The sequence below is a fragment of the Panthera leo genome, chromosome C2 (assembly GCF_018350215.1).
Source record: "Panthera leo isolate Ple1 chromosome C2, P.leo_Ple1_pat1.1, whole genome shotgun sequence".
Taxonomy (NCBI): Eukaryota; Metazoa; Chordata; class Mammalia; order Carnivora; family Felidae; genus Panthera; species Panthera leo.
In genome coordinates this window covers 136,334,771-136,358,768 of record NC_056687.1, presented here as the reverse complement: position 1 = coordinate 136,358,768, position 23,998 = coordinate 136,334,771, and the positions used below count along the sequence as shown (strand labels likewise).

Sequence of the window (23,998 nt, the reverse complement as noted above, 5' to 3'; positions counted from 1 at the left end):
TTAGAGTGGTGAGCATTTGATTGGAGAAGACCTCACAAATAACACAGGGATGTGGAAATTTATAAATTGCTAGGAACTCCCCATTTCATTGTTCTAGGATATTGCTTCCTCATTTATTTTCTTCTACCAATTTGGTCTTTTAATTCACCTCCTTCATGAATACATTCCACAATATTTTGTAGTTTAGTCATAATGTTTGTCTTAAAGAGTACTGTGCCAGTGGCTAAGCACTTTTAAGATCTGCTGCCAGAGACTGAAATGCCACAGTAAAGCTTTTCTCTTGCTGCTGCCACTCACAATATGCCTGTTTTTTTCCTAGCCCCAGTTAACTGAGGAGGACTGACAAGTGCATATATTTTAGTGTCAAATGTGGAGTCCTACTAATTGACAGATTTTGTTAAGGAAGCTACAAAGTGGACAGACCCTAAATAAAGTTATAGACTTGAACACAGCCCTTAGTGCTTCCTTTGCTCTCAAATCTATAAACAGCCACTCACAAATTCCCAGCACTTTATGTCTCTCTGTCACCCCTGGCACTCTTACCCTATATATTCTACCTTCTCTTCCAGGACGTCTTTCTTCCATTGTGTAGTTGAAGAATGAATCATAGATAGTAATGACTGGTAACATTTTGTTTTAACTGGGACTACCTGGAGGCAAACCTAAAGGTAATTCTAACATAAGGAAACGTGGGCATGATGGCAAGGCAATGAGAAAAAAATTATGACAACTTGAGCTAGTCATGTTTAAAAAGTTTGTGTCTTTGCCCGGCTAAATGCAAGCCTCGGTTCAATTGTCATGTAACTAAGGAACTTCTAAGCCCACCAATTCGAAAGTAGCATCTCTTTATATCAAAGTATTGTTTTCTTTGTAACGTTTATCACTATGTGAAATGATCTTAACTATTGGTTTACTTGATGGTTATTTATCCCCACTAGAATATAAATTCCAAGAGAGAGGTATTGGCTTATATTTCACTATGTTCCCATCATAGACACAAAGTAGGTACTCAATAGTTATTTGTAAAAATGAAAGAATTGAATGAACGCTTATACATACAGACATCCCTTCATTTACATGCTTTCAAGTCATTTAAAGTGCTTGAGGGAGAAGAATATTTATATTAACTATATGAAAATTACAGTACACAATTTGTTCAAATGTGAAATGTCTCTTAAGCATTTTTTTTTTTTTAGTTTTTCATTTACAAGTTTTTCATAGTTTCTAAAAGACTGGAATCCTATAAATTCCATTCAGATTCTAAGCTAGGTGCTCTGTATCCCCTGTATGTGTAAAACATGACAAATATTTACTAAATACACTTTCATTAAAACCTGACAAAGTTGTAGCCCCAATTTAAAGAAAATCTCATGCTTACATATCCAGATTTTGAGTTGCACAATATTTTAAGAAGTTGATATGCATTATTGTATAACACCCCTCAAACTTTAACATATTTAAATACTATTTAAAGCCTATTTATTAAAATGTAAATGTTCTCAAAGACTTTAAGTAGTTTCTGTAACACAGGTACCAAATAACTTCACAGAATTTAAAGTAGTTCTTTAGGCTGAAAGAACTACGTGCACTGTGCTTGTTCATGCACAAGGAAGGACCTAAATTAATGGTCACAACCAGAGAAGTGGTTGCTTTTATCCTGATTGCCATAAAATTAGTAGGCCAATGGCCAGGAGGAGGAAGCCCACGGTTGAACCCATCCTGAGGGGACTGCTTTGCTAGACAAACCGAAGAGAAGTTAGTGAACATTTTCTCCAGTGCCCAAAACCACATCCTCCTTGTTTTCTTGCCCTCCAGATTTGGTCAAGAAGGAGGAAAAGAGAGGAGAGAGGGAGGGAAGGAGAAAAAGAAGAAGGGGGAGAGAGAGAGGGAGAGAAGCTGACTGGAGAAAGTCGGGGAGAAATGGGCGGGATCCTGCCCCGAGAAAGAGTTGCGCGTTAAGCCACGCCCCTGTTTCCTAGGTAACCTGGTAAACAGACCTCAGTCTCCTTTCTGCTAGGTGTTATTTCGTAGGCAGGAAGCTGTGGGCAGGGAGTCCGAGTTGAGATGTGTTCTTTCGTGAGAGTGGGGTCCCCCAAAGGTTTGGGGCACCCCAAGGGATTAGGAACTTTCCTTGAGCCAGGTATAGACTTCCCCTTTGAGATGAGTGCTGTTGGAGGAATGGGGGTGTCTGAGAGGAAATCTCCCCAGAGCATAGAGGTTGGGCTCACTCACGAAGGGAAGGATGATTTAGGAGAGAGGGGGGTCGTCATGGGAACAAAATCTCCCACAGAGTTAGGGTTGAGAGTGGGATTAAGAAAAGAAGATTCCTCATGTAGGGAGAACCTCTTGGTTAGTAATAAATTTGAGAGGAATGCATCACCAGAAAGAAAATCTCTGTTGAGCAAGGAGCTTGAAATGAAATTAAAAAGACAGAATACGTCTAGGACCCTCACGGAGAGGAGTAATTTAGGAGTCTATGGGGTCTCAGCCTCACGGGAAACAAAACCTCTGGGTATGGTGCCAGGAGGAGGGGGTTTAGAAAATGAGTGTCTTCTGGCAGGGTATTCTGGAAGGATAATACAGCCTCCCTTAGGCATGGTAGGCGAAAGTCCGCAGGCTCTAGGGAGCAGGAGAGGCTCTGCAGCTGGTTCCCCTAAAGTGTTAGGGGCTTCAGTAGGGAAACAGCCTGCTTTGGATATGGATCCTAGACAGGAACTGGGAAGAGGTACCTGTGTGGTAATGGAGCCCAGTGCAGAGATGAAGCCTCCTGCAGTGGTAGACACTGGTCTAGAAGAGCCAGATGAAACAGGCCCCCAAATGGGCTTGGTGATAGAACCTTCTGAGTGTCAGTTTGCCCAACAACCGGAAGAGAGAAAAGAGACTGAAAACAATGAACCTGGAGTAGAACCTCCAGATTGCATCAGACCTATATACTCTGGGAAATTTTTTGATCGGATGCCTTGCTGGCCAAGTGTAAGTTTTTTTCTAGTTCTTTTCCTAGGAACTGTGGAATGTCCTGTCTTTACCAGGATGACAAACTGATGAGACTTGTTTGGGTTCGTGGAGTCAAACTGCAAAGATTTCATTGGGATTCTGATATCCCTTGTCCTGTTGGATTCTTTCCAGCTTTCACTTTGATCTCCTCTCATGCTCTGCCTCTCTTCCTAGATGTCAGCTTTGTTTTCTGTGCACACCAGTGATTCCTCTTGATTTCTCCTGCCTTTCTCCTTTGACTTTCATTCTATTTCTCAATCTGCATTTTCTCAGCCCTTTCACTGAGATACATGTTGTATCCTCTTAGTCATGTAATGAAGGGAAAGAAAAACACATTTTCTCCTATTCATTATTTATTCTGTGAGTTATTCATTCTTTCAGCAAAGACTTGTGGTGGCCATTTTGCTGGATGCAGGAAAATATAAAAAATACATGATCTCTACAATCTACATTTAGGCACTCATTTCAATGTTGGAGACAGCTAACAAGTATTATATAGATGTCCAAATGAATGCAAAACAAATGTGATTCTTCCTTAATAGAGATATACTCTAAGCACAGAGTTCTGTGGAGAAGTTGGACAGCTCTGAAGGAGATGGGAAATACTTTGCCTAGCAAGTAATATTTGAGCAAATTTAGACATATCAGATGGAAAACAAGGTTGGAGCATTTTTGGCAAAGAAAGGCATAAAGCATGACCAAAGTTTCTTGTGTTTGGGAAATATAAGCAATTCTTTTTATCCAGCATGGTGTTGAGAGATACAGATGAAAAAGAAATATGTGGATGGGGGTGCCTGGGTGGCTTAGTCGGTTAAGCATCCGATGTCGGCTAAGGTCATGATCTCGCGGTTTGTGAGCTTGAGCTCCATGTAGGGCTCAGTGCTGACAGAGCCTGCAGTCTGCTTCTGATTCTGTGTCTCCTCTCTGCTCGCACTCTGTCTCTCTTTCTCTCTCAAAAATAAATAAACAACAACAACAAAAGAAATATGTGGACAAAATCTAAATGTCCAGAATGCAGGGGTAAAACATATGGATACAAAACAATGGTGGATAAAATTTGTCTTTTGGAAAGATAATTCTGACATCAGTAGTAATGATGAACTGGAAGGGGGAGATAATGGATGACAGGAAACAGAAGGCTTTATCAAAGTAATTATGGACTGAAATTAATGTAGAGTTAGAATAGAGAGGAGAGTGCAGGTTTGAAAGCTTTTTAGGAGATGATATTGTTAAGAATTGCTATCCATTTGTTCATCTATGTGGTGAAAGACAGGAAAGTTGATGCATGACTTTAAAGTTTCTGGTTTCTGGTTGATCTCTTCTGGTTTGGTGGCAAATGAGTGTCTGGTTTTGGCCGTCCTGAGTTTGAAATATCTACAAGTATCAGATGAAGAAGCCAGGGAGCCCATTGGTAATGTGAGACAGTTGGAGCCATGAGTAGCATAGAAGTGTCTAGGTAAGAACCTTGGGAAACACATTAATGTGGTGGTCAGAGAAAGAAATATGAATTGGGTGAGCTTTTGAGAAGGACTTTTACCTTATTTATTGTGCAGCTTCATGGCATATCACAATGCCTGGCTTATGGTGATCATTTGGTAAATCTACGATAAATGGAAGGAAGGCTGGATTAATAAATGGGAGAATGAACAGTTAGAGAAGAAAGAGGTGAGTCTGAGAGGGTGGTATTGAATTACATAAAAAAAGCATCCTTAAGATATTCTGAGAATAAAAGACTCCACACACTGAGATTTGACAATACAATTCTGCTGAAGTGGTCACGGGGATTCTGCAGATTTTCTTCTGCAACTGCAGACTTTTTTGTTCCCCTTGGGATTCAGGGTGTTCTTTTGTCTTTGACCCACTTTGCTTTCTGGTTCCATTATTGGATTTCCCCAGCCAAGCGCTTTCACTTGACCACACCTACTTCTCCTTTCTGGATTGGTTCTACAGTCTATGGCTTCAGACCTGATCTCAGACACAGGCTACCAGCTTTCGGTTTCCAACAGAGGCAATTCTAAAACCTGTGCCTCCTCCTCCTCTCACATCCTTTCTAAGTGTGATAGGACAGTGAAGAGAATTTCAAGGAGAAAGTGACTAGAAGTGTTAAAACACCTGTGATTGGGTAAATAGGATATACATTAATTAGTTTTGAATGTTAAGGAAATTAACAACATTGTTAGACTGGCATAACGGAAAGAGAATTTAGATTCCAATATACCGAAGAGTGAATGGGAAATTCAAACTGAAGAAAGTTATTGTGAATTTTTTTTTTCCTTAAGAAGTGTTACAGTGAAGAGAGTAAAGATTACAGTTAGGAATCTATTTATTTAGTGAATCATTAGAGGAGTTTGAGGTAACAGAAAAGAGATAATGGATGGAACCAGGTCCTAGATAAACAGGAGGGAGTGGAATTAGAATATAGGCAAGAGAAGAGATTAGCATGAATTAGAAATAGTATTTTTTAATATTAAAATATGCATTTTTACTGTAAAACAAAAATAATATCATAGAAAGTTTAGAAAACGGGAATGAAAACACTCAGAATCTTATCTCCCTAATACAATGCCTACTAGCACTCTGCTGCATTCACGTTAATGTTTATTAGCAGCTTACCATATCAACATCACAGCTCATGGAGCTTTGCAGGTATTAACTCATTTGCTGTCACAACAACTCTATGAGACAGCTGCTATTATTTTTTAAAATTTATTTATTTAAATTCAAGTTAGTTAAATACGGTGTAGTATTGGTTTCAGGAGTAAAACCTAGTGATTCATCACTTACGTATAACACCCAGTGCTCATCCCAACAAGTGCCCTCCTTAATGCCCATCACCCATTTAGCACATCCCCCACTGACCTCCCCTCACCAACGCTCAGTTGCTTCTCTTTATTTAAGAGTCTCTTATGGTTTGCCTCCCCCCTTTCTTATCTTATTTTTCTTTCTCTTCCCCTATGTTCACCTGTTTTGTTTCTTAAATTCCACATATGAGGGAAATCATATGATATTTGTCTTTCTCTGACTGACTTATTTCACAGCATAATACACTCTAGCTCTATCCATGTTGCAAATGGCAAGACTTCATTCTCTGATTGCCGAGTACTGTTCCATATATACACCACATCTTATTTATCCATTTATCAGTTGATGGACATTTGAGCTCTTTCCATAATTTGGCTATTATTGAGAGTGCTGCTATAAACATTGGTGTGCATGTGCCCTGTCGAAGCAGCATTTTATATCCTTTGGATAAATACCCTGTAGTGGAATTGCTGGTTATAGAGTAGTTCTGTGTTTTTAAATGTTTGTTTATCCTTTTGAGAGAGAATGACAGAGTGAGAGCAAGGGGCAGAGAGAGAGGGAGACGCAGAATCTGAAGCAGGCTCCAGGCTCTGAACTGTCAGCAAGAGCCCAACATAGGGCTTGGACTTGAAAACTGCGAGATCATGACCTTAGCTGAAGTCAGCCCGCTTAACCAACTGAGCCGCCCAGGTGCCCCTAGAGTAGTTCTATGTCTAATTTTTGGAGGAACCTCCACACTATTTCCCAGAGTGGCTGCACCAGTTTGCATTCCCACCAACAGTGCAACAGTGTTCCCCTTTCTCCACACCCTTGCCAACATCTGTTGTTTCCTGAGTTAATTTTAGCCTTTCTGACAGATGTGAGGGGTATCTCATTGTGGTTTGGGTTTGTATTTCTCTGATAATGAGTGATGTTGAGCATCTTTTCCTGTGTCTCTTAGCCATCTGGATGTCTTCTTTGGAAAAAGGGACAGCTGCTATTATTAAATTCCATTTTATAGGTGAGAAACTGAGGCAAATCAAGTAATTTGGCCAAAGTTATATTACTAGGAGGTGTTAGCCTCAGGATTTGAAGTCACAACTTCAGAGTCAAGAGTTTGTATCATTGACTATACGACATTTCTTGTGACACTTTTCTCCAAATGCATTTTAATGGAGTTGTTACACTAAACATAGTTTTTCTTGATTTTTCACTAATTATCATTTAATAATATTTCAGTGTTATTACAGAGACCTTCAAAGATCTCTTATTGATAAAAAAAATCAATATTGGGGCACCTGAGTGGCTCAGTCAGTTAAGCATCTGACTCTTGATTTTGGCTCATGATCTCGTAGTCATGAGATCGAGTCCCATATTGGGCTCTGTGCTGAATGTGGAACATGCCTGGGATTCTCTCTCTCCCTCTCTCTCTGCCCCTCCCTGCCCCCCTCCTTCAAAATAAATAAAATTAAAAAAATATATTTCTTTAAGCCAATATATGATTTTTTAGCTAATTCATTCTCTCTCTTGTTGGACATTAGATTTTTTTTCCCAGATTTTTCTGTTTTCTATGAAAGTAGTCTGTGAACATCTTTATATATCTTGGAATATTTCCTTAGGATAGAGTTATAGCAGAAGCCAACAAATGGATCTTTTTCTAGTTACTGTTGCCAAATCCCTTCCTAAAAGATTGTACCACTGAATTTTAAAAATTAATAATGGTTGGTAGGGCATTGTTTTAATTCACATTTATTGGTTATGTGATGAGATTGAAAATTGTTTCATATGTTTCTTTTCATTGTTTTTCTTTTTCTTTTTTTTTTTCCTTATTAGAGAGCATGGAGGAGAGGGACAGAGGGAGAGAGAAAGAGAATTACAAGCAGTCTCCACACTCAGTGTGGAGCCTGATGTGGGGCTTGATCCCATGACTTTGGGATCATGACCTGAGACAAAATCAAGAGTCAGAGGCTCAACCAACTAAGCCACCCCAGCACCCCTGTTTCATTGTTTTTCTTATTCTTATATCTGGTTATCTTGGTGAGCTCCTATTATCTTAATTGCTTATCATTATATAGGTTTGCCACTTGGGGTGCATCATGTTGAGCACAATCCAAGGAAATGTTGAAAGCAAAGAGCTTTTTATTGTTATAAGTAAGAAGACAGGGAGATAGCTTTCAAAGCACTGTCTCCCAGCATTTTGGAGGAGGGGGCATGGAGCTTGCATATGCACTTTTGGTTCAACTGCTCATGCCTAGCAGGTCAACATGCTAGTACATACATTGTATGTTCAAAAAAATGATGGAAAACTCTGCTCATAGGAGGAGAGCTTAGTATTCTAATGAGCTAAAGGTAACTTCAAGACACCTTGGGACCTCCTCTGTAGGTCCTTAATGCCTATTCAGCTTAAACTGGCTCAAGTAAGGGGTCACCAAGTGAGACACACCTGTCAAAGGGCTATTGGGTGAAACACCTAGTTGGGCATCTCCTTGGCTGGAACTGTTGGTTCTGTGAAGCAAAACCCATTTCTTCCCTGCTTTTGTCCCTTCCCGTCCTCCATTCTGTGATAGTTTTCTGTCCCCTTATTTAAGCAACTTCCCATTGCATCCTAGCTAACAATTATTTCTTTTGCATTTTCTAGGTAGGCATATTGATACTTTGCCTTTCCTTCTTCAGTATGTATACCTGCTATCTTTATTTTCTGTTTCTCTGTATTGCCTATGATCAATAGTACAATATTGAAAGTAAGGTCTCTTTTCAAAATTTAATGGGAAGAATTCCTGTGTTTCACTATCAGGTATTATTTTTGGTGGAGATTTCTGATATATGAAATTAAGGATATTTATATTCATTCCCAGTTTGCTCAAAATGTTTAAAAATCAGGAATAGAGTTTGAACCTTAAGAGCTTTCCCCCACATCTGTTGAAATACATATTTTCCAAATTGAAACCATTAATTTTCTAATAGCAAACCTTTATATTTTGAGCTAAACCCTACCCGGTTGTCATATATTATAATTATAACATATTCCTGGATGTATGGTAGTATTTTACTAGCATATTTGCATCTATGATCCCATGTAAGATCAGACACTAGTGTTTATTTTTGTGCCATTTTTCTCTGAGTTTGGTATGGGAGTAATGCTGGTATAAAAAGAATTCCTTCCACATTCCCATTCTTTATGCTTGCATCAGTTTATCCATTATGTGTATTACCTATTTCTTGGTAGGCTTGGTAGACTTCACATAGCTAAAAGAGGAAAGACAGGCGATCCCTCAACATTGTCACCAAGGAATAGAATGGTAATGTATTTGATGCTCCTGAGGTCATCCAATCTTACAGGAGGAAGGAAGTGCATTTGGGTGAGTAAAAACCCAGTGTCAAGCACATGGCTGTGAGGTGAGTTCAGATGGAAATCCCTATTGTGAAGAGCCTGCTAAAATCAATCCTTGAGGACAATTGCTTTGCATCAGGGTACATTCAGGGAATTGGGGAGCTCATCTCAATCAGAGCCATTTCCAGTTGGGGGAAGGGGAGTAAATACTTCTCAAGGTAAACACACTCATCCTGTTGTCGCATGAAGTTGCTGCCCAAAGTTGGTGTTGATCTTTATGTGAAGGTCTGCTCTGATGGATTTATGAGACTCCATTAGGCCTTCTAGTCCTTCTTGTAAAAGGCATTGGTATAGCAGCAAGAACCTGTATTCAGGAAAAGTTTCCAGGAAATGGTGGCCTACAAAGAGAGAGTTTTAGAGTGTCCTTCAAGAATTAAAAGGATTCTGGTAAAAAGAGGTCTTCTATATGTAGCCCATGAAAGGGCTGTTGGCTTTTAGAAAGCACTCTGTTAGAGATCAAAATCTCTGTAATTGTTATTTCTCCAAGACATCCTCAGACTGTCCCTTGATCACCACTAATACACTGACTATGGCAGAAATGCTGGGTTATTAGACAAAAAACTGAGTCTTACAAAGTACATAGTATTGAGCCCTGATGTACAAAGAGGAAGAAGGAAGTACAGGTTCAAATAAAGGTTAAAAAAATTATAGTGTCTATAATGACTAGAGGCACCTGGGTGGCTCATTTGGTTGGGTGTCTGACTTTTGATTTCCACTCAGGTGATGATCCCAAGGTCATGGGATTGAGCCCTGTGTCAACTCTGAGCATGGAGCCTGCTTAAGATTCTTTCCCTCCCCCTCTGCCCCCTTCCCCACTTGCACATGCTCTCTCTCTAAAAATATAAATAAATAAATAAATAGATAAATAAATAAGTAAAAAATAGTATCTACAATGATTAGACAGTATGTTAGGCATTGGTGCTACAAGGATGCCTACTTTCAAGGAGTTTAGAGTCTATAGACCTGAGACCAATAGACACATGATTTTATAATACAGTAAATGTTATGTAATGGAGATGCCTTATTATTTTTTTCATTCATAAGAGTAGCTGATAGCTATTTGGGGAAAAGATTCATTTTGTCAGAATTTGCGAAGAACCAATCTCTGCAGAATTATGAGAACTGAGTGGTTTCATTTGCATAATGGGTTCAGGGCCTTTTGGGCAGAAAGAAATTGATGTTATCACTCCTGTTTCTCTGAGATATTCAGAGTTAAGGATATCTATGGGTAAAACAGAGTGATCTTGACCAAGGCCCCGTGGGAGAGATGAGACTATTGTGGTAGCCCACACTGAGTTTGGAGGGGGGAAAGTGGCATATGATTATGGGTCAATGGGTCTTTAGCAGCTAGAAATGATCTTTTTTTTTTTTTTTTTTTTGAAGCAGGGACCCAAGTTGGAAGGAAGAGTCTCCTTAACTCTTTATTATTATTTTTTTTTTAAGTTTATTATTTATTTTGTGTGTGAGAGAGAATCCCAGTGCAGGGCTCGAGCTCACAAACCATGAGCCAAAATCAAGAGTCAGATGTTTAACTAACTGAACCACCCAGGTGCCCCTAAAAATGGTCTTGTATCAACCTTCCTGAGTGGACTTGAATCTTGGGAACCAATCATAGAAATGGTCATTGAAAGCTGTGATAGTGGGAACTGACTGAGGAGGTGGCCAAATGAGGCAGAACAGCTGTGATTAGGAACTGAGAAAAGGGTGGTTGAGTAAGGATGTGGTCAGTACAGTTGGGAGTTTGATTACATACAGAGGGCCTGAGAAGATGAGTGGATATATTGAGGAAAATAGCCAAGTTTCTCACTGATAGAGAAAAAAGTTACCAATATGAAAAGGAAAAGGATAGAAGGAATCCTGCTTGGTCGGATTTTAATTGGTGGACACTCATGGTATATCTATATCTATGTCCGTGTCTGAATCCATGTCTATGTATCTGCATGCATTGTATAAAACAGAGTATTATAAAATTGATATAGATGCTAGTATGGGGGTGTGTGGATACATACATACATACATACATACATACCTTACTTCTATTCTCTAAGAGGATCTAGAAGCAATGTTTATCTGGTAACAAATGAACATACCAAAAACCAGACCTTCATTTCTGAATATCATTCTGAATTAAAAGGAATAAGGACTCTGGAAGAATGGCTGACTCTAGGGCTGGTGCAGTACAGTATGAACTTGGAACACTTTTGGGAGCCAAAAAGTAAGAAAATTCTCAAAGAATAATGCAGATGTGTCAAGGGGCACAGAAACAAGCTTGAAGGAGCTCTTAGTGAACCAAACGGTTGGGTTTGGGGCATTGAGTAAAATAGAAATCCATGAATTCAGACTTATGTAAATACATGAAAAATTGAACAGCCAGCAAGAAAAAGCTTCCTTGTAGTATAATGCCAATTAATAAATGTGGATGGAATGATGGAATTAGAAAGTCACCATTTGGCAATCATCATGATAGTAATGATTTAGGCAAAAATCATCAATGGATCTTAAACAGTAAGTGAAAGTTTGGTACAGAACTGGATATTTACGTAGAATAATTATTAATTGCAAAGGAAAAATAACTTTATGGTAGAGAAATGTAGCAGATATCACCTTCATTCAGTGACTGAAGTTAACACTATTAGTAATCGGACAGATTGACAGTGTGTGCTCCCTGACAGAAGAACACAGCATTGTTTCTGTGACACCCCTGACAAAAATGTATAACTTTAATCATAAGAAAACACTAGTCAAACCTAAACCGAAGGACGACATTTTATAAAATAACTGGCCTGTTCTCCAAAAATGTCAAGGTCATGAAAGACAAGGAAATATTAGGAACCTGGGATAATCCCTGAGAAGCCCAGCCCTTGGGAGAAAGTGTAGTAAAGTTTGGATCTGAAAATCAAAAGATCAGTTGTAAGTTGATATTCAGCACAGTTGGGCTTCTGTTTCCACTTCTTTATCCTATGCTAGCCTGACTCCCTACCTCTCTGCGCCGGCTCCCACTCCCTTCCACCAAATCTGTGGATTATTTTCCCAAAGCAGATTTTAGAGTAAAAATGCCAAGGCCAAGATAAGGTAGGGATGTAGCTCCATGCTGAAAATGGGTCATTAATAAATAAAAATATACTTTCTGTAATGCAGGTTCCCTGGCTTTCTCTCTCAGAGGATGAAATCAAAGATATTTCCCAGACATTAAAACAATGATTAGAAATATTCAGATACATCTTAAAAAATAGTTTTTAAGTTTATTTATTTATTTTGAGAGAAACAGAGACAGTGTGAGTGGGGGAGGGGCAGATGGAGAGGGGGAGAGAATCCCAAGCAGGCTCCACATTGCCAGCACAGAGCCTGATGCAGGGCTCAAAACCAGGAAACTGTGAGGTCATGACCTGAGCCAAAACCAAGAGTCCTAGGCTTAACCAACTGAGCCACTCAGGCACCCCACAAATATTCAGATACATTTTGATGGGTTTTTGGAGTGGTCATGGGGATTCAGAGCTGACAGCCAAGAAGGAATTCTTGAAGAAGTCTTTGGTGCAAAAATGTGATTTTATTAAAGCAAGGAGACAGGATGCATGGGCAGAAAGAGCTGCACTGGAGTTGTGCAGAGTGACTGGTTACATACTGTGGAGCTGGGGGTAGATTCAAAAAGTTTCTTAAAGGGATTTCCATATGCTAAAGAAGACTCACAGATTACTGGAGGTCTAGCTATTGTCTGGCTAGAGTTGTTTTTCCCTCTAGCAAAACACTATCATTAAGACAGTAGGAAAACAAAAAAAAGACAGTAGAGAGTTCCTGGAGATTAGGCTATTGATAAGATCCCCCTTTTCTTCTAATTGTACTAAGATATTTGTAAACTGTTGGAGACTTATTTCCTGCCCAACTGTGACCTCTATCAGTTAACTGTTGGTTTTCTTTCCCTTTCCTATGTCCTCGGGCAACCAGGAGTGCCTGAGGAATATCACACATATCCCCCCTGGAGGGAAGGGGGTTGTGCTAGCTTGTGCTTGGCCCTCAGCTTGCCTTATGGTCTCTCATCATATTTGATTTAATAGTAGGGCCAGAAAGAGAGAATAGGTAAAATGAGGTAGAGAAAATTATCAAAAAATACAGCCACATTTCTTTGATTTTAGGATACAAATCAAGATTGCAAGGAGTTGGGGTGCCTGGGTGGCTCAGTAGTTAAGTGTCCGACTCTTGATTTCGGCTCAGGTCATGATGTCATGGTTGGTGAGATGGAGACTCCAGTTGGGCTCTGAGCTCGGCTCAGAGTCTGCTTGAGATTCTCTCTCTCCCTCTGCCCCTCCTGTGCAAGCATTCTCTCAAAAATAAATAAATGTTTACAAAAGTTTGCAAGTAGTTAATTGAGGGTCAAGCCAAATGAAGGAAAGAATACCCATACCATGGATCATTACTATGAAATTTCTGAAAACTAGGGATATAGAGATGATTCTAAATACATCCATAGAGGGAAAAAAATCACATATAATGGAAAAATTCAGAACTACATTAGACATCTAATTAGCAAGATCACTTCTTTTTTTTTTTTTTAAGTAATCTCTTTGCCCACCAAGGGGGTTTAATGCACTACCCCAAGATCAAGAGTTGTATGCTCTACTGACTAAGCCCATTAGGTACCCTAGACAGCCTCTTTTTTTTTTTTTTTTTTAATATTTTAAAGTTTATTTATTTTGAGAGCACAAGTGGGGGAGGGGCAGAGAGAGGGAGAGAGAATCCCAAGCAGGCTCCATACTGTTAGCACAGAACCCAACTGTCAGCATAGAGCCGAAAGGCCAACTGTGGGGCTCAAACTCAAACTGTGAGATCATGACCTAGACTGAAGTTGGATGCTTAACCTGATTGAGCCATCCAGGTACCCCACCTTAGATCACCTCTTAAAGGACGTTGGCATAATGCTTTCAGAATTGAGAGAGAAATTATTTGCTACCTTGTATTTTATACCTAGCCAAACCACTAATCAAATGTAAAGAGTAGCATAAAGATATTTTCAGGAACCTGTTAAAAAAAAAATTCAACTGAGTAAATTTGAAGATCTAATGGACTTTTTTCTAACAGCTCATGAATCAGGCAGCATCCCCTTTAGTAAGTGGAAAAGAGCTATGAGGAGCTGTTCAAAATGTAACTCTTTTATAAGCAGAAGGGGCAGGGATAAGGAAGTCATTAATAAAAAGAAAGGATTACTTCAGGCAAGGTCACCTTTCTTTTGGTAAGGGTGGGGTCTACTAAGCAGATGACCTCACAAGGGTTGATCAGGAAATTCCAGACTGATTGATTTAAAATTCCACTCCTGGGAAAGGCTGAAACTGCAATTAGGTTATATATTAAGTCCTCGTTTGCTGACATGGGGCTTAGCACAAATGGCTCCATTTTAAGCCTGTTTGTTTTTTTTTTTTTAACATGCAAGGAATCAAAAGTTGATTTTTATTCTTTTTTGGGAAAATACTAAAGAATTTACTTCAGTGAAATGGGGATAGATGGGATTTAGGGAATAGGCAAACCTAACTCTGAAGCATGGCAAAGGAAAAATTCCCAGGACAAGAGCTCTGCACCAGACTTAAGAGCAACCAGCTGAGATTAAAGCAAGAAGACAAAGTGCTATAGGAGAGCTTATTTAAAAAACAAACAAACAAATACACCCTAGAAATTTGACAGTTTGGTTGGAGTACTTGGAAAAATTTAGAAATAGGCATATTAAAAAACACAAAAAGCAAAGGCAAAAGCAACGATTAGGAAAAAATAACGTAACATAACATAACACGACAATATATAATATACTTACTTATTTCAGCCGTGAACAATAATCTAATTATCATAATGTAAACACCATTGACTTTATCAAAAAGTATGATGTAACCGTACTGAGAGGTATAAGAGCTCCAGCCTTCTCCATAATAAAAGGGTACCAGTAGATGATGTCTAAGACTAATCAGTATGTATCAGTATAAGGGTTAGAAACATGCAGATAAATACCAGAAGTGGCTGAAAGTGTAGAAGACAGTTGGTAGGACTAGATGCAAGTGGGGTGGGGAAATGCTGTTTTTTATTACAACCCTTTGATTTTTGAACAGAGTACATGTATTATTTAGACAGTTAATTTTGAAAAAGAGAGAAAATAACATTCATTCTTCTAAGTCTTTTGAACCAGACCAGATGGCAGTCTTGACACATCTGTATGGTGTACATACATGTTTGACTTGAACTTGGGGGTGCATGGGCTTGTCCTTCTGGATGATAGGTGCTAAAATAAGTGATAAATGATGAGTGATAAATCAGGTAGGGAATCCTTGCTATAGAAACTGCAAAGATGGAGATGAATATACCTTGTAAAATAGATTATTTGGTTTCATTTTTATTCCCTGGGTTTGAGACTTTATCTTCCTCTCTCTCCTTTGAAAAATCTACTAGTATTTATTAAAGTGTTTATTCCAGGCTGGCCTTAATCATATTATGGGGAATAAGTTTGAAACCAAGAATTAAAAGGGCAGTACCTCTTCCTCTGAAGCCAATCTGTGGTTGAGAGATAGTAGTTGGGAAGAAATCTTTAAGAGAAAGGAGGCAAGATTTATGTTATTAAAAACCCACTGTCTTACCTATATGGAGATTTTTTCTTCGATTACCAACCTTGGAAATAGCCTTTTATTTTATAAATGAAGTCAGTGGTAGAAACACTTGAAGAAATGAAACTCCAGCTAGGGGTTCCTGTATATGGCTTTTCATACAAGGCTAATTTAGTGACACAAACAAATAAAACCTCCGAGGTCAAATTAATGGTAGAGCACTAAATGATCCTTCCTTTTGAGATTTAAAATGTACCTTAGTATATTAAAGATCCAGCATTTCCCAAGTTTTTGCCAGCATAATTTTATTTTCATTTTTTTTAAAGTTTATTTATTTTCAGAGAGAGAGAGTGCAAGTGGAGGAGGGGCAGAGACAGAGAGGGAAGAGAGAGAGAATCCCAAGCAGGCTCTGCTCTGTTAGCCCAGAGTCCCATTCAGGTTTCAAACCCATGAAACTGTGAGATCATGACTTAAGCTGAAATCAAGAGTTGTCAGATGCTTAACCGACTAAGCCACCCAGGCGCCCCTGCCAGCATAATTTTAAAAATACATACATTAACTATAGGTGTTCATGTGACTAAAGTTTGAGAAACAGGGCTAAGGAACTCTACCCATCCCTGGTGGTGCAAGAAGAGGTCCCACCTAGGAGTTCACAGTCCTGGAGAGTGTGTTTTATGGTGTGTTGGGGGATAGGGTTATACTTAACGTTTGTTTATATTTCTTGGCTGGATCCTGGCACTAAAGCTCCCTGAGTCAACAGAAAATCTTCAGGAAGATCATTGCTCTCTTCCTCAGGTTAGGAAGGTCATTAGGACCCCCCTAGGCTACCTTTTAGAGTTCGGGAAGTAGACTCAAGGTGGCCATTAAAGCTGCTTCTAAATTCTGTCTTGGGCCTGCATATACTTGATTATTATTCTTAGTTTCTGGTGCTCTTGTTGCTGTTTTCCTTCTATTTGATGTTGTTTGTAGGCTTTTTGATAACCTTTTATTGCTTTCTTTTGCTTTATAAACCAATATATAGTAGTAAAATATTAAGAAGAATAGTATAAAGAAGAAAGTAAGTCACTTATAATCTCACCACTCAAATAGAATCACAACTAGCAACTTTTTGTCTATGTGTTCTGCGTGTACTGCTGCATATAGAGATGTGATTCTGTGTATTTTGGTTGTTTGTTTTCTTTTTGGTGCAGAAAAGGTGGTTTTATTAAAGCATGGGGACGGGACCTTGGGCAGAAAGAGCTGCCTGTGTGTATCCGTATGTATCCGTACAAATTTACATCTTTGTTTTAATTCACATTATGTCATGAACATTTTTATACTATTCAAAATTATTTATATCCATCATTTTAAATGATTATACAATAGTATATTATTTTTTTAAATGTTTTATTTATTTTTGAGAAAGATACAGAGAGAGAAAAAAAAAAACACTCCAGCAGGGGAGGGGCAGACAGGCTGGAATCAGGCTCTGTGCTGACAGCAGACAGTCCAATGGGGGTCTTGAACTCTCAAACTGCAAGATCATGATCTGAGCCAAAGTCAGGTGCTTAACCGACTGAGCCACCCAGGTGCCCCACAATAGTATGTCATTTGAAGATACCATAATTTATTGAACCATTTGCCTGTTTTTACATATTTAGTGTATTTACGTATATATAATTTTTTTTAAATGTTTATTTTTGAGAGTGAGAGACAGAGTGTGAGCAGGGGAGGGGTAGAGAGAGAAGGAGACACAGAACCTAAAACAGAACCTGAACCAAGCTCCAGGCTCCGAGCTTGTTTATGTCTATGTAAATAAAACACAATTTTATTGTCTCTTAGTGGACCACATGAAAAATGACACAATAAATTTTCACCAAACTTGGGGCCTGTGTTTGGGATAGCCAAATTCAGGTGTAGGCTATGAAGGAAAGAATGTATTTTTGTTGTGGGGCTTGATGGAGAAAATTTAGGGGAGGAAAAATAATTTTCTCTCTACTCTTCTGAGTTCTTGGCTGAGACTCCCTGCCATAAAAAACAGATTAGCAAGAGAAAAACAAGTTTTTTAAAATATGTATACCTCATGCATACATGAGAGATACCCAGAAAAACTGAGTAACTCCCCAAGATAGCTCAAGCCACCTCCTTAAACACCATCTTAAGTTAAAAACAAAAGAAAGGTGTTGGGACAAAGGGAAGTCCAGCTGTGGGAGGTTGCCAAGAAAAATAGAGTAAACAAGGGTTATGTTTGTCATGCAGATTTAAGTCAGTGTTTCCCTGTTGATAAGAGTGGAGTCTTAGAGCCATCCTTTTCTTCCTGGTACTGGGAGGGAGACACATTTACAAATGATTTCCTTTGTAAAACATAAATATCCCTTATGAAAGGGTCACTTCTATTCTTGTTTGCAGAGCTTCTTTCTCAACTGCTGTTTCTTAGAATGGTCAGCTCAGAATAATCTTTATTCTGCTGCCTTTCATACCTCAAAGCGATGGACAGACATCCTTGAGAACAACTGAAGTAAAAAGAGAGATCCATGACTGAAGTGGGGTGGAGGAGACTTGTCAGACTTATTATATGACACTAGATAGAAATCAGACATAATGGCTTCCATTTTTGTGTCCCCAGTCAAATGGCATGAGGACATCAACCTACTCATAGCTACTGATTTGCAATCAAATTGCTTTTCATGTAGGCAACTCTATGAGGAATCCCAAGGGCATTTCTGCCCACAAAATGTTTACAATGATGAAAACCTAGAATATCTACTGTCAAACACTTGGAAGGGAAGCCGGTATGAAGGACAGGTAGAATTCTGTATCAGGCCATGGGCTGATTGATCCATCAATCAATCCATCCTTGCTTCTATCTCTGTAACTATCTGTCACCCACATAATTAGCTGTGGGAGTATTCCCATATTCTTCAGCCTCATGAGGCTATCTTTCCATTGAATATTTAAAAGAATGGCTGGAGCACCTATAACAGGTATAGCAGGAGAGACTTTATGTTCCTTGATATCTCTGAGGTTTCTTACAATTTTTTAGCTGAATTAAAAATCACTTGTATGTGTCCTCCCTTTTCTGTATGCTGCTTTAGCCCAATTTACAACACAGTCTCTTTCCCTTTTTTCACACAGTGTTCTCACGTAATGTAGTTGTATGAATATAATTTACTTGGAATGACTGGGTGGCTCAGTCTGTTGAACGTCCTTTTCTTGATTTCGGCTCAGGTCATGATCTCAGAGTTGTGAGACGGAGCCCTGCTTAAGATTCTCGCTCTCTCTCTGCCCTTCTCCCCCACTCATGCTCTCTCTATCTCTCAAATAAATAAATAAATAAATAAATAAATAAATAAATAAGCATGTGTTAAAGACTTTTAAAAAATTGAATTTACTTAAGATTTGGCATTAAAGCTTCTCACTGGCCAATTTCTTGTATTGGTCCTCCTGGCCTCTCACTTGTTGAAGGCCTTTCCCACCTTCTCCTCAATATTGTCATTTCCTTTAATCCTTCCTTAGTCTAGCCCATCGATAGTTCATATTTTTTCACATTAATTTTTTTTAATTTTATTTTAGAGAATGAGCAGGGGAAGGACGGGGGGGGGGGAGAGAGAGAGAGAGAGAGAGAGAGAGAGAGAGAGAGAGAGAGAAAATATCTCAAGCAGGCTCCATGCTCAGCGTGGAGCTTGACATGGGGCTCAATCCCACCACTCTGGGATCATGACTTGAGCCCAAATCGAGTTGGATATGCAACCGACTGAGACACCCAAGCGCCGCTCTTCTGTTTTTTAGCAAAGCAATTAAATTCTCTGTCTGCCCATGTCTGTGGGCTTCCTTTTTTATACCCAGAGATGTTGTCAAGATACTGTCTTAAATCTTGATGGTTCTCCTCCTAAGAGGAATTCTGTACTCAACACTTAACATAATAAAAAGCTTTCACATACCCATCTATATCCATGTATCTATTTATATTTTTATCCAGCTATCCATTTATTTAATCTATCTATCCCCTTGCCAACATCTACACATTTATCCATCCACCCAACTCTCAATCTTTCTGCTTTTCTCCATCCTGATTCCTCCATGACCCTCCAAAGACCCAGAACACTCTTTATGGGAAGTTTCTTTCTCTAATTTTTTTAAAAAGAAACTTATGCTTTGCACAAATAACTATCAGCTGCCTTGAAATGACAAAGGAGAAATAGATAAAAAGTGTATCTCTGGGAATAAATAATTATAATCTTTGTCTTGGGCAAAGGAAGAACAGGTAAGAACCAAGTTAGAATTAAGTGAACAAAACCAAGTGCATTGGGGCCATTCACTGAAGGAGCTTGGCCAGGAATGACATAGTTGCATATGCCAAAAGTTGGGTGTTGGTAGAAATACACTCAAATGCAAACATACCACACACATTCAGAAGTACCTAATACTTTTTCTTGAGCTTAGTTTGAATGCAGCTGTACTCTCATTGTACTGATTATATCATGCAACTGATAAGCATTATTTCTAAAAGTTGAATCCCTCAGCATATTCACAGAGATCCCATAACTGGAAGGATCACTGACAATACTACCACTATGTGTGTGTGTGTGTATGTGTGTGTGTATGTATATATAAAACTCTATGTGGGTATAATATATGTAATGGTATATTTAGCAATTAATATTTATTATGTTATATATCAGGATTACTGTAGATTTGCTATATTTCTTATTTTTTTTCTTAATTGTGTTAAATAGTTGAAAGTAACTTTGTAGCATTAGAAGCATAGCCCAAATTTGAAAGAAATGCCATTGTTTAAAATGCTCCACCTCTACACTGACATGGCCAACTATTTATTTTCTTTTTCCCCTTAGGCAGGGAAAGTTATTCCTATTGGAGACAGAGTTGCAACCTGTTTGACTGAAAAACTTCCCAGGGTGAGCATTTTCAATATGGATTTTTGTGAGCATTAGATAACTCCCAACATTTCTTAATGAAAGTTGTATAAACTTAATGTGGTCAATTTTGATTATTTACTGTATTTTGAGTCCTTTTATTGATTTTGTCCAAGGAAGTAAAAATTCAGGCTTAAAATTTCCAGCTCTACAAAAACTATTGAAAATACCGTTTATTTCTATAGAAAATAGTCATTTATGTTATGCTTTCTAACCTGAATACTTCCTGGTTGTTTTCTAATATAAATTTTAAAATATGATGTTTATTTCTATAAAACAAACACATGTTAGGAAGTTTCATTATTTGGGTCTATAGTTACTCTACTCATGCAATGAAGGGGGGGTGTTCACTGATTGGTATAGATTAATCTTGCTAATATTTTCAAAACTACTTAGTTTCATTTTCTTGTCTCACTGTAGCTAATTACTCCACCTGAGGCAAAAAAATTTTTCAACTATAGATATCCACCTGCTGGAGCTGAAAGAGTATTTTATGACAGAGCAAATGATCCCCAAATCGCACCTTATTTGACACATGGAATAAGATCTAAAACTTCAATACCGGTAACGTCTTTTCCTTTTTTCCCTGTATGTTATTAACTTCCCAAAGTGAAATTGCACAAATGAGGTATTAACGAAATCATCGGTTCCAGTTTCCTTCCCTCTCATACTCTTGAGTAGTGAAAAAATCCAAGCAGCAACAGCCAAGACACAAGATATTAATGGTCTGAGCCACAAACTACACATTCTCCCCTCAGATTATTAAGAGCCAAGTTGCTCTCCATTCTCTCGGAGTAGAGAGAAATGCTGTTGGGCTTTGTTAGAACACAGAGAGGATGAAGGCTGGGTGATACCACGTTGAGGCACTACATAGTGCTTGTGTATACTTTGCAGGGAGCAGGCTGAATGTTGACTGGGCAGTCCAGATTCAGAACACCTCATCTACACATCTGGAGAGAGCTTGTGGCAGCCTCGTGGCTCTTGCACTTGTCGTTCCCACACTTCTAGACTCTGAGTCAGGTAACCACGGAGCTCTCTTCGTAAACCTTAGAGCCTCCTTGGAGTTTCATGTGTAGGCATGGTTCAGCTTCATAGCTCCAATTCTGACAGTTCATTTGAAGATGAGCAAAGGCAAGGACAATGAAATATTTTTCCATAATCATATTCTCTTCTTCCCAGTTATTGATTAGTTTCAGTTTTCAGATTTTTGCTTTTGGTTGTTGTTACATCTGTGCTTTATATGATTTCTTTAGGCAAAGGTATTGATAAATCCACAGCCCATTACAACATTTCAACAGAAAATTAAAGATAAAAAGGAATCAGTATATTTAAGCAATCAAAGGGCACCATTAGGAAAATCTCATGATCAAACGCCAGGATTACCTAAAGGCCTGGATGTACTCCATACGACATTTGGGACAGCAGTCGTCAGAGGTAATAAAAAAAAAATGGTGGGGAGCTGGATGATAAAATGAGTCTTCTAAAAAAAAAGAAAGAGAAAGAATTCTTAGAAAATGGAATTGAATATCTTGTTGACATGGCATTTGGTGGTGGTACAAATGATGATTCAGAATGAAAGATGGGATCATAGCAAGAAAATTAGTCTCAGACCCAGAATCCTTAGAGTTTATGTGTACCAAGCAGTAAAATTTCAGGTTTTGGAGGCAGATTCAGCGAGAGATGATATAAAAACAGGAGAGAGATTCAAGAAAGTTAATATTGGAGCCAGCTATGAAGTCTGCAATCCCTTCTCTATGGACATCCATTTGTGTGTTTTATTTCCACCAATGCTTCTGATGTGCTCATAACTCTTAGCTTTTTATGAAACAGACCACAGAACAAGTAAGTTTGACCAGTGCTGTGTACCACACTCCATCCGTGCAGATCCACAGTGTCAACCGTGTATTAACCAAATGTAGGCAGTGTGTAGAGAAGAACTTCACTCTTCTTTTGAGAGGAGTGGAGCACATCTTTCAACAAACAATAAGTTAAAATGGAATTGGTCACAGGTCATTGTTTCTTCTGAAGCCCCAGCCTCCTGCCATATTGTTGGGTGCTTTTCCTTACACCCATTTCACATTTATTCCCTCCTCTCCTTTTCAGGTCTCTTCTCTTTCTCCAGGAATCTTACCACAGGAGACCTCAAATTACATTTTTCTTTATCCCGCAAAGAAGTTTGGTTCTCTTTGTTTTTCTGCACCCATTAAGGCTCTATCTCAGGAACTCTACCTTTGTTTTCACCCAAAGGGCCAATAGATTATTTTCCTTAACATAGTAACACCCACTCTGGAAATAAATTATGTCTCTCTCTTGGGATGAAAAATCTGCAAAATCTACACTTCATCATATCAGATCTAAAGTTAAAATTAGGCAAAATTTGAGGCTTGAAAAAAATGTATTTTAGGATAGATGATCTTTTTCCTTTATACTAGTATTTAAAAATTGTATTTATGTAGGCATGGCATTACAACATTATAATTATTATATCATAACTGCTATCTAGGATTACACCATTCAATGTGAAAGTACTGTCAAGGTATACCACATTTAAATACATAATAGAATGTTCTAAAATGTGCATATGTCTATTCATAGCTGTAATAATTCATCTATGAGACAAAAAGTACTGCCTTACAGGATTATTCTGAGTTGACCCACTTTCTGGTATTCTTCACTATTTGTGTGTAGGCTGTGCCCTGTTTTTCTTGCTAAATCTTCATTTGTGTTCTCTCAGAGTGCCCATGTAGCCTATGCCATTGGCATACCTCATTTGTCATTTGTTCTAGTCAATTTAAATATGTTATAAATAGATGGAAATTACCTTAAACCTGATTTCATCAATTCTTCCTTTAGAATTATCTGCTAGAGATGTAGTGAATCCACCAAAACCCTATGAAGAAGTATGTAAAGAAGGAAAAGAAGGACATGATCTGTATATTGTTTCTCACAATGATTATTATGTGGGTAAGTGCCCTCCAGTGTAAAATAGGCCTGAGCATATAGGATTCTCAGATTTGTGGAGAGGAATAAAGATTATGAGGTTAAATGCCTGGCATATAATAAGTGATCAGTAAATAATAACTTATTAATCATAAGGTCATAACCCCTGATAGCTAGGTACACATATACTTATGCATTTTGTATATTAAATTGTAGAAATGTATGTATTATTAAAAGGAAAAAATATCTTAGAAAGGTTACATGGTAGTTTTAGGTTTAAAAAAATACTGTTCTTATTCAAAGGTCAGGATTATTCTAAGTACTTAGATTGGGTGATGGTCAAGTGCACAGTTTTTTGAATCAGATAGCACAGGTTCAAGTGCTAGCTTATCCATTTACTGTCT

General features: G+C 38.4%; 1 protein-coding gene across 2 annotated transcripts in view; it reads left to right on the top strand.

Moving 5' to 3' along the window:
* The first annotated feature begins 2,023 nt into the window (after window positions 1-2,023).
* EFHB (EF-hand domain family member B) overlaps window positions 2,024-23,998 on the top strand; it is a 48,983-nt gene continuing 27,008 nt past the window's right edge. For both annotated transcript variants that reach the window (XM_042903486.1, XM_042903487.1), the window contains exons 1-5: window positions 2,024-2,973; window positions 20,574-20,636; window positions 21,075-21,218; window positions 21,908-22,088; window positions 23,508-23,618. In XM_042903486.1, the coding sequence (XP_042759420.1) occupies window positions 2,065-2,973; window positions 20,574-20,636; window positions 21,075-21,218; window positions 21,908-22,088; window positions 23,508-23,618 (1,408 nt within the window). In that variant the 5' untranslated portion in view covers window positions 2,024-2,064. The remainder of the gene's footprint in view (window positions 2,974-20,573; window positions 20,637-21,074; window positions 21,219-21,907; window positions 22,089-23,507; window positions 23,619-23,998) is intronic.